This window comes from Alligator mississippiensis, chromosome 7, assembly GCF_030867095.1.
Source record: "Alligator mississippiensis isolate rAllMis1 chromosome 7, rAllMis1, whole genome shotgun sequence".
Taxonomy (NCBI): Eukaryota; Metazoa; Chordata; order Crocodylia; family Alligatoridae; genus Alligator; species Alligator mississippiensis.
In genome coordinates, this window is record NC_081830.1 from 51,285,142 (window position 1) to 51,300,873 (window position 15,732).

Here is a 15,732-nt window from a genome sequence, read left to right on the forward strand (position 1 = left end):
TTTAATGTCTTCATCAGCGACTTGGACGAGGGAGTCAAATGTACTCTGTCCAAGTTTGCAGATGACACAAAGCTATGGGGAGAAGTGGACATGCCGGAGGGCAGGGAACAGCTGCAGGCAGACCTGGATAGGTTGGACAAGTGGGCAGAAAACAACAGGATGCAGTTCAACAAGGAGAAATGCAAAGTGCTGCACCTAGGGAGGAAAAATGTCCAGCACACCTACAGCCTAGGGAATGACCTGCTGGGTGGCACAGAGGTGGAAAGGGATCTTGGAGTCCTAGTGGACTCCAAGATGAACATGAGCCGGCAGTATGACGAAGCCATCAGAAAAGCCAATGGCACTTTATCGTGCATCAGCAGATGCATGACGAATAGGTCCAGGGAGGTGATACTTCCCCTCTATAGGGCGCTGGTCAGACCGCAGTTGGAGTACTGCATGCAATTCTGGGCGCCGCACTTCAAGGAGGATGCGGATAACCTGGAGAGGGTCCAGAGAAGGGCAACTCGTATGGTCAAGGGCCTGCAGACCAAGCCCTATGAGGAGAGACTAGAGAAACTGGACCTTTTCAGCCTCCGCAAGAGAAGGTTGAGAGGCGACCTTGTGGCTGCCTTTAAGTTCATCACGGGAGCACAGAAGGGAATTGGTGAGTATTTATTCACCAAGGCGCCCCCGGGGGTCACAAGAAACAATGGCCACAAGCTAGCAGAGAGCAGATTTAGATTGGATATCAGGAAGAACTTCTTCACAGTTAGAGTGGCCAAGGTCTGGAACAGGCTCCTAAGGGAGGTGGTGCTCTCCCCTACCCTGGGGGTCTTCAAGAGGAGGTTAGATGAGTATCTAGCTGGGGTCATCTAGACCCAGCACTCTTTCCTGCTTATGCAGGGGGTCGGACTCGATGATCTATTGAGGTCCCTTCCGACCCTAACATCTATGAATCTATGAATTAACTGGAATTTCCAATATCTCCCAATACAAATCTTCACTTTAGCAACTGGAAACTTTGCCGAGTCTATCCAACATGCACATCAAGTATTTCTGTTGTTTACACTAGTTAGTGATGCTGCTGAAAGAGGAGGTGCCTGGAGTTTGCAGGGGAGGGGAAAGAGATCTGCATAGGGCAGGGTGGGCTGGGGCCGGTATAATTGTCAGATAACTGGAATTTTTAAGATAACCAGCACCCCCTCTTACCCCGCTCATGCCAGATAACAAAGCTTTTATTGTATATAGGTAGGGTGACCATACATCCTGGTTTGTCCAGTACAGTCCCAGATTTTGTAGGCTATCCCAGCAGGTTGGCAAAAATTCAAGCAAAAGAAGTCACAGAGTGCAGTCTGGCAGGGAGGCATGCTGCTTCCTCCCATACTTGCCCAGTCTAGTTGCTCCTGAGCTAGGCTGGACTGGGTACTGCTCCTGCCTCAGGCAGGGATCAGCCAGGGCAGGGCAGGGTTGGGGGAAAGCACTGCTGTGAGCATGGGCTGCTCGCATGTATGCATGCGTGCCCCCCAAACATGGTTTCCTGGGCAGTTGCCCATGTCACCCACCCCTAAGGCTAGCACTGTGCAGCAGACATGCTCACCCTGCCAAATTCTTCTCAGTGTCAAGAGAGAGCATCCTTTTCCATTAGAAAAACACTGAGAAAAGGATTTGGCAGGGTGAACTTGTCTGCTACAATGCCAGCCTTAGAGGGATGGGCAACCAGCCAGGGCACCATGGTCAGGAGGCACCACACACACAAGTCACGTGCACTCACAAGAGTGCTCTCTCCCCACCCTGCCCTGTGCAGGAGAAGTGCCCAGCGCAGCCTGCCTCCCAACCTCCAGCTGCTGGTCAGGAGGAGGCAGGCTGGGTACATGAGAGCGGGATGTGGTGCCTGCTCCAGCACTGCCTGCCCACCTGGCATACCATGCTGCTCCACCTCACCACCAGACTGCAGCAGCACTGCTAACATTGGGGGGTGCAAAGGAATACAGCATCTCAGATTTCCTTAAAAATATTATGGTCACCTTATTGATGAAACAATAAAAAAAAAAAAAAAAAAAAAAAAGATGACAAAGATATTTTGGCATCTACCTTGGAGCCAAACAAATGATTACATCATAAAACAAAGTCTTAATACAGGTTCTAATAATTAGTAAATATGAATTAATAACCACTATATTTCAAAGAAAGTAGTGGCCACATATATATTTTTAATACCCAGTTAACAGAATGCAGTATGGTTGAATGAAAAAAAGTTACAAAATGTTGCCACCTGTCTCAAATACATTGCTATACTGTGTGATACCCAATAATCAAATACTAAGGTGTTTTTCTACTGTGTTTTACACTCCTGTCAAACAAGAAACCTGTGTGAAACTGAAGCATGCATCTTGTCTGCTGGTGCCTTACCTCTTGTAACATGTCAGAATCTTCTATAGCTTTTACTGCAGATTTCTTTGAAGTCTCTTGTATCTCTCCACCCAGAATAAATTCATCAAGAATAAAATAAGCCTTTTCAAAATTAAAGATAATATCCAGCTCACATACCTGGTGGAGCAAAATACATATTTAGGCAAAATTTTACAGCATTATGAATTAGCTTGCTAAGAGCTGTTACACTGTCAAACCTATTTGAAATATGCACCATGTAGCAAAGAGTAACATTTAAAAAAAAGCAAAAACCCTACACTACCCCCTCATCCCCAGAATATTAGGTATACATTTTCACCATTCACACAGAAAGAATTACTTCATTTGTGCAGACAACATAGATATTGGATGGGGGAGAGGTGAGGGAAAGAGAGAGAGAGAAAGAAAAAAAAAATCAACATTTATAACGAATGTTTTAAGTACTTGTCTAGCACTGTAGTCACACTGTGCATGTCACAGAGTAAGACACATTCCCTGTCCCAAAGACATTATAATCTCTGACAGACAAAACAAGGAGACAATGTAAAACGTAGCTCAATGGTTAGTTACTTTTTGAATCATCCTTTAACTAGAGAGCAAATAGAAAATATTCGCAGACATGGGCCTCCTGCAGGTCATATTTAAAAGAACTCAGCAAGAGGGAATTAAAAAAAATACTGTTTTAAAATTCTTTTTTTTTTTCCACTTTTTTCCCCAAACAATCTATTAAATGTCACCCCTGGGAAGAGTTGCAGAAAACAAAATTGGGTTTTTTTGAGGAAGGGCTCATAATGGAAAGCTATCTCCTTATAATAGCCTTGGCACTATTTTTCTGTCTGATCCTGCTGATATACTTCACATGGGAGGCACATATGCAGTCAAAGGGGAAAGCAGGCGGATGGAAAGGTAGGACAAGAGCAGCTATAGATATTTGCATTCCTTGTTATATGACAAAGAACTAAAGTGAACAACATATCCTGAGTAACTGAAGGAAGAAAAAGAAACTTACATTTCCAAAATACCTATCCAGTAGCTCTACATAACGATGAACAACTTCTAGTGCCAGCAGCTCATTATCTCGGTCTTCTATTGCACAGCAAAAATATAAACTAGCATACCTACGAACACAGAAGGGAAAATAGGAAAGTGATTAATGTTGGCTTAGAAAATGATATTTAAGAGGTTTGTTCTTTGGGAATTGGCTTACAGGTATATGTATATGCATTAGAAAGGTTTAGGATGGGCAGATGGGCATCAGTTTCTAAACTGATTTCTAAAAAGCCTGGGTTTTATGCACAGCCCTGGAAGCAGACAGGCTATCTAACACAAGGCCAACAGATATACATACAATCTGAGAAAGAGGAGGCATGTACCACACTGTTCCATAACACAAGGTAAGGGTGGCACCAGCTAACAAGACCCCGGAGCAGGGGCGGGCAGGGAAGCAAGTCCTGGTTTTGCAGGAACAGACTAAATTAGAAGGCCCAGAAAGTCCAAATTAGCATATATGCACCTGATGAGTTACATGGATGTGTAACAAACACAGAAAGACCAACCAGCAACAGCCACAGATCAAGAGTCATCAGGAAGGAAGGACAATACAAAAGAAGGACTTTGAAGTAGCAAAGGGTTTCTCCCCATCCCTCTTCCTCCTCCTCCCCAAGTGGGGTCCCTGAGGCCACCATGGACAGAGGGCACACCACCAGTTCGTCTCATCCACACCACGGGAGGAGGGGAGGGGTGTAGGCTTCAGCATCCCACTGCCAGGCTGCTGACATCCAAGAGAGAGTCTATGAGGGAAGACTGCATCCTGGTCAGATGTACTTTGACTCTGATGACAGCCCTAGGATTTGGTAGATATATAGAATTGCTTGATTGTTTGTGTTATTTCTTTTCTGTTATCACTGTGTATCAATAAGTTTGCCTACTATCGAATGGAAAGGTCATGGTTGGTCTGAGGGTGGATTCCCACCCCCCTCCCCCCGAACTCCCCCCCCTCCTAGAACAAGGTATACAAGTCCTAAATCCAGAGTCAACAGTTTCTAAAGCCCAAAGTGCATTGCAGTGCATTGCTCTGCACTCAATCACAACAGTTAGATATAATGCAATTCATTTCCCTGCCTGTGCATACCTATTCTCTATAGTAACTGTTAAGGTTTCTCTTTTTCACATAGGACCTGTAGGCAGACCTCTTTGGGTCCATCTACACTGTAGAAGAGGCATGTAACCAGAAACATGGGTGGTAGAGGGTGTATTAAAGCCCAAGGCCATTGGTGCACTCCAGACTCAGATGCTCACTAAACTGTTCTAGGCTCATCCTCAGAACTCTTCCTCTGAGACCTGCCAGAGATTAACAGCTCAGGCATGGGCCTAAAGCAGGAGTGTCCAACTCATCAGGCCCAGAGAGCTGGTTGAGTAGCATGAGGCCACCCCGTGGGCCTGACTAGGCCCAAAAACTGGCCCTGCATGCTAGATCCAGCACACAGGGCTGTGAGTGCCCTCGATTGGTCCAGTGTGCTGCTTGCCACACTTGTGCACATGGCATGGAGGGCCAGATCCAGCACTGGAATTGACACTGTGTGCCATGGGGAGCGCACGCAAAATCCACAGTGCATGGGTCCAGCATGGGTCTAGTCTAAGACTCACAGGCAGGCACAAAGGGCTGAATGATAGGACTTCACAGGCTAGATCCAGCCAGCAGGCCTTCTGACATCCTTGACCCTTGATCTGTAGGACCATGGTCTGATGGGGAAGGGAGTACAAAAAGAGTGGTCATTTCTCAAGGAAGTGATCCTTGGAATACAAAGGAAGTCCATTCTTTTTTATAAAAAAGGCAGCAAAAGGGCTGGGAGACCCCCTTGGCTCAATAGGGAAGACATAGACCTTATATTGAAAAGAGAAGCTTATAAGGGATGGAAATCAGAAATTACCACCAAAGAGGAGTACACAGCAATAGCCCGCACCTGTAGGGAGTGGATTAGAAAAGCAAAGGCAAAGGCAAAAACCAAAGTCAAATGGGCAACTGGAACCAAAGATAACAAAAAGTCCTTCTTTAGAGATGTAAGCATTTTGTAATCTTTAGAAATAAATTAAACAAAAATTATATTAATAATCATTTTTGAAAAAGAGGGTAGGAAGATTTACTGAATACATTCTCAAACATTTACATTGGAATGCTGCCCTTACACCACCAAAAAGACCAACGGTAAATGACATCTGCATGAATACTATGACAACCCTATTGTAGACTACAAGTTGGTAGACTGTGGAATGATTTAATGTTTTTTATTAAAAATAAAAGGAATAAAAAATAATACTTGAGAAAATATAGTCTCCTAGAAGTTTAAAAGGATATGATGTGAGCACTTGAGAAAATAGATTATAAATTAACTCAAGCTGATCAACTGTCTTATCTTATTTATTGCAAATTTTAATATTTAGTTAATCCACTTCTGGGTTAAACAATCCAACCGATCATTAATCTCAGCATAACAGCTGGAGCTTCAGTTCAGAGCAATATGCAACTAGGTCTATCCCTCTTCAGCAAAATGCTTAAACATGTGCTTATATTTTCTGCTTTGCTAGATACAGATGGCCTACTGAGTTAAAGCTTTCTTTTCTCTATAGTGACTAAGCAGGAATTGATAATCAGGCAACTAACTAGGAAGACACAAGAAACAAGTTTCAGGTTGGTAAATGCTTCAAAGACAATTTGGCAGAATGCAAGAGGCTTCTCAGTATACCATGGATAGCCTCAAATAAACACTGACAAAGCATAGGGTGCTTCTAAATAAGGATACCTTTAAATTAAGAGGATTAAATTACAGGAGGAGACTCCGTGTCTAACTCAAGTGTGAAAACTTAATTCAAGATTTTACTACCCTTTTTCCTCTATGGTAAATGAAAGTATTTTTTTCCCCAACTGCATTTCACCTTATCAGCTTCTCCCCTAGGGAAAGGCAGGTTGCTTTAGTTTATTTAGAATCAAGTTGTCTTGTTCCTAGTTTTAGGTTCTTAACTGAAGCATTTTTAAAAATTCCTGCCCATCAACTGTTTCTCTTGTGCTGCCTCCTAACAGTGTTTACAACATTAATGTAAATATGTGTTTATATCTATTCTTATAAAACTACTCACACCTTTTGTAAACAAGCTTCAGGTCTTTCCAGTCAACAAAACTGCTCATCTTTTGATTGCGAGCCAGAATAATCTGAACAATTTCCCGTATGATCTTTTTCTTCTCTTTGTCAGGTAGTGTAGCATACCACTTCTGAAGTCTTAGCTTCCCTTGTCGGCTGAACAGCAGTATAAAGTGTATCTAGAGTAAATAGAAAAAAACACAGTAATGCCAGTTAATACATAATTTCCCACTGAATGGTGCTTCACCTGCCATCACTACTAATAGAGAATATGGAAACCGACAAAAAACCATTCATCGCTACCAGGCATAAGGCACCTAAGCTTTCAAGTACTTCGTCTATACTGTACTTGCCTAAAAGTCTTCCCTAGTAAAACTCATTCCTCCAGTAAGCAAGTGAATGTCATGAAGGTTCAATCAGATGCACAATTAGTTCATCCAGAGTTGTTAAAGACTATTCCAAATTACACCTGGTCAGGATATTTTTTTTTAAAGTTTTTTTAATAAAAATGTTGATTTGTCAAAAAACAAATGTGGAAGGGTTTTATTGCATTTTATCTTAAACAGAAAAAGGTACAAGTTTCAATTAAACTGGGTTTGGGAAGCTTCCTACAATCCATGTTAGATGATTTTGCCAGTAGGGGAGATAGAACAGAGGGAAGTGAGTACACAAAAAGGAAGAGAAGCCAGAATAGCAAGATTCAGTTTCTCTCAAGCTCCCCTGTTCCATTTTGAAAGATACTTGGTCAAGGAGGGGGGCAGAGACCATATAACCCAGTGATTAATAGATTTCATAGATTTCTAGGGTCGGAAGGGATTTGGTAGATCACTGAGTCCGACCCCCTGCTCCAGGCAGGAAAAAGCACTGGGGTTAAGTAACCCCAGCCAGGTGCCTGTCTAATCTCTTCTTGAACACCTCCAAGTAGGGGATAGCACCACCACCCTTGGAAGCCCAATCCATATTTTGGCAACCCTCACCATAAAGAATTTCTTCCTTATCTCCAATCTAAATCTATTCTCCTTCAGTTTGTGGCCATTATTTCTGGTAGCCCCAAGGGACACCCTAGTAAACAGTGTCCCCTACTCCCTGCTGACACCCTCGATGAATTTGTAGACAGCCACAAGACTGCGTCTCAGCCTTCTCTTGCGGAAGCTGAAGAGATTCAGGTCCCTCAGTCAGTCTTCATAGGGTCTTACCAATTAAGGAACTCAGCTGGAATACAAACGATCAGGTCCAAGTCTTTGCTCTTCCAAACTTGGAGTGGAGATTTCCAGTCAGATTTCCCAGATGGCTACTCTAACCACTGGGTCACAGAGTCCTCCCTCTCTCTCAACCACGTATCTATACAAAGTGGAACAGGGGAGCTTGAGAGACAAACTGACTCTTGCTCAGGGTCTTCCGGCAAACATGGTAAACATCCTTATCTACAAAATATGAATTTTAGTGTGAACTATAGATCAAGAAGTGGAAAGCTTACTGTCTAAGCCCCTGCCAAACTACTCCATGCAGGCACATGTTCTGTGACCGTGAAGATCAGCCTGCCCTGGCCCTGTGCAGCTCTGCCTGTGAAAAGCCTTTAGTATTTGCTAGGACACTGTCTGCAGCAAGAAGATCAAGCATTTTCAGTGTTTGGGTCCAATCCCCGTAAGTGATGAATACCTTTCAACTCCTATTTAATGAAGTTTCTTGTCTGTGATTAACATAGAATTAAAGTTACCCTGAATTGCCTTGTGTCCTTCCAGACTTTTGGTTTTAGAGATCTGGAAACCTCTGAAAAACTGAAGTGTAGAGTTAAAGCATAGGCCAGTGACAAAACATAGCTGCCAGGTCCTTCTTTCCCAACATCCTGTGTCACACCATGGCAGACAGTGAATGCTGAAAGGGAAAGTGAACAGAATGTGACCCAGATGTTTCCCCTGTTCCTGTCCCACTTGTAGACTCCAGCAAGTCCAGATATACTGTGTCAACTGTAATCACCCTGATCTACCTGTTGATTGTTACCTTTACTCTGCCCTCCTTGGAGCTGACAGCACCCTCCAAAAATTAGCTCACCCAGCTACATTTACTGTTTTACATACAACCGCATTGACTCATAGGAGAATTGATTCAAAGAGCAGCTTGACAAAACTATGCCTATGATACAAGGAGATGAGGGGGGAGGAGGGGAGGGTTTCCCTTCTGCAAGCAAACAGAGGGAAGGGGCATGCGTATACTTCTGGTGATCCATCATGCCTCATTTCAGTGCTGAGCTGCAAAGGGAGTATCAGGTAGGGGTCTTGGTACCATGGGGACTGCCAGCAGTGAGATGGCAGACTAGCCTCTCTAGATTGAAACATGGTAGGTGGTAGTACAGTGTTAAGTAGAATCCTGTGGGCAAGAGCCAGTGGGCTGTCAAGTAGGATGAAGGGCAGGGGGTAAAATATAGCAAATGTGGGGTTATTCCTGGGACATATTCCTCAGCATTTTGACCATGGAAATGTTCCTGTTCAGTGCTGTTCAGTAGCTGTACTGTTCAGTACAGCTCTCCTAAACTCTAGTTTGGTCTTCACAACAGGAAAACATTAAATTGTCATGTGCCCCACCTGCAAAGCGCAAGTATGTGAGTTATGGGGCCACTGAGTTGCTGATCAAAGAAAGTCGAGTTAAAGTTGTTTTGGAACATACCTGAAGTCTTCATTTCATAATATTTAGACTGAAGGCATGCAGAAAGCAGGGCACGTGGCACACATGAGTAGCTTGTTCACAGATGCATAAGCTTTCATCAGTGACATCCTACTTTGTCAGAAGCATCTAATGCTTTAAGCCTTTCTGAGCAAGTTATTCCCGGGGTGCCACCCTGCCCTGATGTCTGCCTTGTTTTCAGATGTCACTAGAACATTCTGGAAGGGCATGGCACACCACAGGGCAGCCCTACCTCTGCATTAACATTTTTCTGGTAAGAGAATTTCCTTGGAGTGGAGGGGTGGGGGGTGAAAGAGGGGAAAATTAAACAGGAAGTGCTTGTTGGGAAGTTTGCCTGTCATTTAGGCAGTTGTTCTCATGTAGGTTTGTAATTCCACGTGATTATTCACTACATAATGACAGTAAGACCTAGCATGCACATAGTATTATTTGTCAGCATGTCTCAAAGCAATTAACATCAAGATTACAAAGAAATGAAGGGACTCACCACAAAATCCCCTTAGTGAGATAGTGGTAAAGCTGAAATAGAGCTGCAGAGCTCAGTGCTCCCTCCACTAGGCTATATAGCTTCTCTGCGATTTCCAAGTGTTTCTCCCCCTCCTGGTTGTAGGGACTTGGGGGCAACAGTCATACTCTGAAGGGTTGGGAGTGTGCAGATGCAAACAGGGGCAGTAGGAGAAATTGCAGATATGGGCTATGTCAAAAAATCATGATCTAGTTGTGGACAGGACAGTCATAGTAATTAAATACATACCCACAAACTCCATGCCCCAAGACATGCATCCTAACTTTTCCAAATCACCCTCCCCTTTATGTACCATTAATATTATGAAATCCATTAACAAGTAAAAGATCAGTCTGTCTCATACCTGGTTTACTATATGTGTACATATCAGAGGTATCCAGCTTTTTAGAGAGTCACATACCTCCTTTGTACATCCAAGACATACACCAAGCCAGGCCCTTTGTCCCTCATTGTGTCCTCCCAGTCCTTCTCCCTCCCCCCATTTTGTCCAGGACTCCAAAGCCATAGCATGGACCCACCTACATGGCTTTCCTTCTGAAGTGCTGCTTCATTTGGTGTATCCTGGCTTTCAGAGGCATGATCTTGTATTGTGTTCAAGACTACCCCCTTATGTGTGGGGTCACAGAGAAGGGATGAAACACCACCCCCCCTCTCCAGGAGCATGCCCTCCATAGCACATGTACAGGAAAGTAGAGTTCAGGACTGTCAGGCCCTGCTCTCTATTTGCTTTACCACCCACACACACTTCCATGTCCACATCCTTCTTAATCACCCTCAAAGTCCTTTCCTCTTCCAAATTTCCCACTCCTTTTATTGCTTCTCATAATCAGTCCCCTACCCCTTGCCACAGCCCTAGCCCATTCCCCATCATATTCTCATCCCAGTCTTCTACCCCCAATACTCCTTCACCGTCAACAAGCATTCATGTGTAGTTATGTGCTTTAGGAAAATAGTGCGAGTGCTTTACGAATGTTCCGCTAGACTTGGATGATATTCCTGCACCTCCCCAAAACACTCCCCATCCCTGATAGAAGCAGTTTTCACTAAACCATTGCCATTTTTATACCAAGAGTAGGCTTCAGACTTGCATTATCAAAGTATAGGTCAAATTGAATGCCCACAACATACATCTCCATACCAACCACACCATATGAAATTAGACTGGCTGGAAATGAATTTTGCTTAGTATTTCTACACGGGTGTGCATGCATGCACACACAGAGCAATCTTTTCAGTATGCACCAATTCAGGGAGCCAACCTACTGTGCTTCAGAGGCAGGGGGTGCTAAGGACAAGCTGGCATAAATGCTGAATAACTGAGATCAGTGAGGGGACAATCAAAGCCAATGTTTGGGACTCAGATGTGTGAAGAAAAAATGATAGATTCCACTAACTTTATGAAAAAGGAACCGGATGCATCTCAGCAACCTATTGCCCAAATGATGCCAAACTTGGAGCACCATATTTAACCTCCCCTCCACACCTCCCCCTCCCCCCCCAAAGCAGCACAGAAAGTTCAATGTAATGTGAAAGAATTTAAAGTTCAGAGCACTTAAACTCAAATCATCATACACAGGAACAGCTTTTCATCCTTAACTATAGTACTGCTAGTAGTTCACTATAATATTGTGCAAGATTAAACATTAGCATTTGTTTTGCTATGCCAGGATCCCTAGGACAGGATAACCAAGAGTGTGGATGGAAGGAAGGAGCTCTACACATCCTTCTATAGCACAGAAAGCTAACGAAAGTGTGAAGTGGTCCATTCATCTCAGTGCAATATTCTCAGCTAAATGAGAACAAAGACCCAATGGACAAGACTTCATCTTCAAATAATAGCCAAGACATTCACTGCTCCACACATCTCACCAGTATTCTCATCCTCACTCCTCCTTGCTGTCAATGCCTCAGATGCAATGACTTGGATCAAGCCTGCCTGTTCCCATCTCTTCACTCTAGCCTTAACACTGTGTATTAGGAGCATGCAGCCAGCACACCTGCTCTCAGCTCCACGCACAAACAGAAGCAGGATCTCTAAGGATACCAGCACACATGGAAGCCAGTGAAAGGAATTCAAAATCTCTTACGTGTTGGGGGGCCCTATTTCTGGATCGCACACAGGGGAGAAGGGAATACAAGGCTGACAGGTTATTTTCCCTCCAATTACTCTATCATCTTTACCCATGCCCCAGTAACACCCTTCCTCTCCCCAGCCAGTGTCCCAAACTCCTCTCCACATAATTTATTTGATTCCTCTACCCCCTGGCTTGAATCCCTGCTGAGGGGATTGGGGATGGTAATAAGGTTTGCCATTACAATTATAATTAAAGAATTGCAACTAAGTATTTTATGAAAATATCTATATGGAGAGAAGTCCAGTACATTACCAAACACATGTAACAAACAGAAGTGCAGCAAAATGTCTATTAAAAAAATAACACTCCTAATTTCTCAGCAGCTGGATTTAAAAAAAAAGTTTATTCATAGTTCAGAAGTTCTCTGTGGCTAATAAAAACATTTAAATATTTTATATAGAACAAAGCTCAGTAGGAGGGAAACCACTTTTTTGTGGGTTAATTTTAGAATAGTTTGCTTAAATATTTAAAAGTAAATCACACCAGCAGCCAGAGAGATAGCTGTGTAAGACAATTCAAGATATAAAAATAAAGTCTCACTGCTTCTTCTAGCTGTAAATATTTGGGAAGTGGTAATAAAGTTGGCTTAGTGCACATACAATTATATATTCAAATTGTGTGTGTGGGCGTGCACATGGAAGAAACAATTTCTCTAAGGCTATTTATATGTATTTCTTTTTCTTATGGAAAATATACTACATCTTATTTTTTTCAGTTTTTATTTCGCAAATTAGCTGAGCTACAGTTCATTTGTGTTTGTTATGTTTTATAGGGGGAAAGCCAATGGCTTCAAGGCATCTAACTTTATAAAGTTCTTTATAGTGGGTTCTTTTGAAGAGTCCCTCCTATTTTCTAAGAGGTCAGACACTTCTCTAGAGCACTAGATTCACAAAGCAGCATGTAAATGCACATTCCCATCCTTGATACTGCGAGGTGAGTTATCTGGAAACTAAGACTTATGAATTAAGCAGGAAGGCTCCAAAAATGTAATATTTTTTCTGCAAAGTTAAATGATCCTATTCATACATGTTTATGCCAGGATGAGTCAAGATCTAGGAAACAGTTTTTATGAATACAGTATTAAATTCACCTGACAAAATTCTGAGGATTGTGTAACTGCCTAGAATCTAGTAGTTTAATTGCAACCAGATGAGTTGGCTAAATGAAAAATATCAAGCTTCAAGGTTGGCAAAAATAGCCTGATTAAAGGGAAGATTGATGCACAATGTCCCAGCCCTTCTATTTGTGCTACCAACTTGTTCTGCCCTGATGATACTACAGTTGTCAAGGCTACCCCCCCCCCCCCCCCAGCAGATTAAGATACAGCTCTTCTTGTACATATACTTGTCTGCTGACTCAGGAGTCAGGTGAGTATAAAGGGTTGTTTTGCCAGCTACACAGCATGGTACCTCTACAGCTTTTGTTAAGATAATTGTATTTGCAAAAGCACAGAATCAACTCTCCAGAGATGAAGGCAGCGGGTCAGCAGGAATGCATTTCAGAGTGGACAGGAGCAAGCAATGGCCATTTAATAAATACACTTCTAAAAATAACTCTGAATGAGTTTGCAGAGATGTAGAATACACCAAGAATGGAGGGGACACTCAACAGAATGTGTGCTCAACTTTCACAAGAGACTTATTAAAACCTGCAGTTGTTTTTGCTGATCACTCTTGTCTTTTCTTGGACAAAAAAAATAAAAATCAAATGCATTTAATCAGGACTTTAGAAGACTTCCTAATAATCTTGCATTTTGTTAGGAAAATACACCTTGAAATGGCTTGGCTAATATCTAGCAACAGCTTCCCAGGTAATCTTTATGAGCTGTATAGGTCTGCAAACAACAATATTGCAGATGGAGCAGAAACTAATAAAAAGGTGAAGTAGAATGTTAAATGACTCCAGGACCTGGTTATAACCATAAAGACATTAATATATACCTTTTAAAACACAACATACAGAAAATGCATTGCTGTGTGCAAACAGAACTGTTCTTCACATTCCAATAATTACCTAAAACCAGAACTTACTATTAACTTTCTCTACTGTCCAAGACAAGAGCTCAAGATTAGTCTCCACAATTAAGTATAGATATTCAGAACAGTTCAATTTCCATTAAAGTACCTTCAATAAGGGGAAGCTCTTTTACAGCAGTCTGTGTCTAGAATATCGGCTGTAATATATTTAGACATTACAACCAATTTATTCCAAACAGCTTGATAACTAACATGCCCTGAATGTGCTGAGTTCTTTTGAAAACTGGCCAACCATTTAGTGAGCTGAGTTACTTAAAAAAAAAAATTGTTAAAAATTCTGGCCTAGAGAAGTTGAAGCAAACAAAAGGTACATGGAGGTAGAGAGGAGAGGATAGAACATTTAAGGCAAATCTTTGCAATTTATTATTGCACATAAAGAAACTCATAATGCCTAAAGGGCATCTGCACCCATTGAACTGCACAGGGCACCTCCAAAGCATCAAGTTGTCCTTCGACATGCCAATTATAAAGTAATTACAGTATTTAGTTAAATATTCCAATTTTCCTGTAGACTTAGACATTCAAATAAATGAAACACCCAGCTCTTTGAACAACTATATTTATGTACAAAAATAGAGGTGCACCAATACATCGGTCCCATATCGTACTGGCACCAATATAAGGAAAGTTGACATTATTGGCAGTCAGCTTTTTTGTCTGATGTGGCCAATAATGTCGCCAGTAAATGCCCCGTGCACACACATGTAGGTGCAGCACAGCACACAGGCAGACAAGAGCACAACCCAGCAGTGTGGAGAGCAGCATCAGGCCGATACATCTATTGTGGGGGAAGAGGAGGAGGGAGGGAAGGGGCATGGCAGGGGCAGATTGAGGGAGGGAATGGGGCACGGGCAGGCACTGCATAACTGGGGTGGGGTGCAGGACAGCTGTGATTTGTCCAAGGGACTCAGGGAGGGGAGGGGAGGGGGTGAGACAGCTCCTGATGCTGCACACACCCTGGGAAGGCCTGTAGGGGTGTGTGCCCCCCAGATCTGCATGCAGGGCAAGGGCAGGCTGCCGCTGCAGGCTGGGGCCAGGGGCAGCACCAGGCTCTTCCTGGCAGGGGGCTGAGCTGGGCCGCATGTGGGGCAGGGGGAAATTATTTTTCCAATGATTGTGTATGTGTTTTTGGAGTGGGGCAGGATTCTATATATTTCTGTTTGGATGCAAGTAAAACATCATCACTTCCAGACCAAAGAATTGGGACTTATTATATCAGGATCCCTAAAGAAAATTTTCAAACTTTCCCTTTGTTGAGAACCCCTCCTTGGTTGAACTGCATTTAATAATTTGGAAACTGTTATAGGCAGCCTACTGTTTGCTGACACTGTTTTCAGGACTTTGTACATTTCAGCAACAGAGGAAACCATTCAGAAACATTGATAGTATGGTAGACTCTAGCACAAGGACAGGCAAAATATGGCCAGTAGGCCGAATCTGGCCTGCAGGACTCCTAAAAATATATATCTATATAAATAAATAAATAAGGCTTGTCATCTTTGACAGGCAGCCACAAGAAGATACCAATTAATTTTTATATATAAAGATATATATAAAATTAATTCATTTTATTTAAATAAATAAATAAATAAATAAAAATAATTAATGAGTACCTTCCCATGGCTGCCTGTCAAAGATGACAAGGTACCAGCAGCATCAGGACCCAGGAAGAACCGGAGGCAGAACCCAGTGGCCCCAACAGCAAGGCCTGTTCAGCTGCACCCCAACCCCAGCCTCCCCCAGCCCTAGCCAAAAGCTTCTGCCTACCAGAGGCTTCTGGCCTGGCAACCCTGGAGATGTTCTCCCACCATCCTCCATCAAGGAGT

General features: G+C 42.8%; 1 protein-coding gene across 1 annotated transcript in view; it reads right to left on the reverse strand.

Annotated features, from left to right (window-relative positions):
* The window catches only part of AP1S3 (adaptor related protein complex 1 subunit sigma 3), a 43,696-nt gene that overhangs the window by 9,869 nt on the left and 18,095 nt on the right, over nt 1-15,732 (reverse strand). Inside the window, exons 2-4 of the mRNA XM_014602792.3 lie at nt 6,528-6,706; nt 3,401-3,509; nt 2,392-2,529 (exon numbers count right to left, since the gene is read on the reverse strand). Coding sequence (XP_014458278.1) covers nt 2,392-2,529; nt 3,401-3,509; nt 6,528-6,706 — 426 coding nt within the window. The remainder of the gene's footprint in view (nt 1-2,391; nt 2,530-3,400; nt 3,510-6,527; nt 6,707-15,732) is intronic.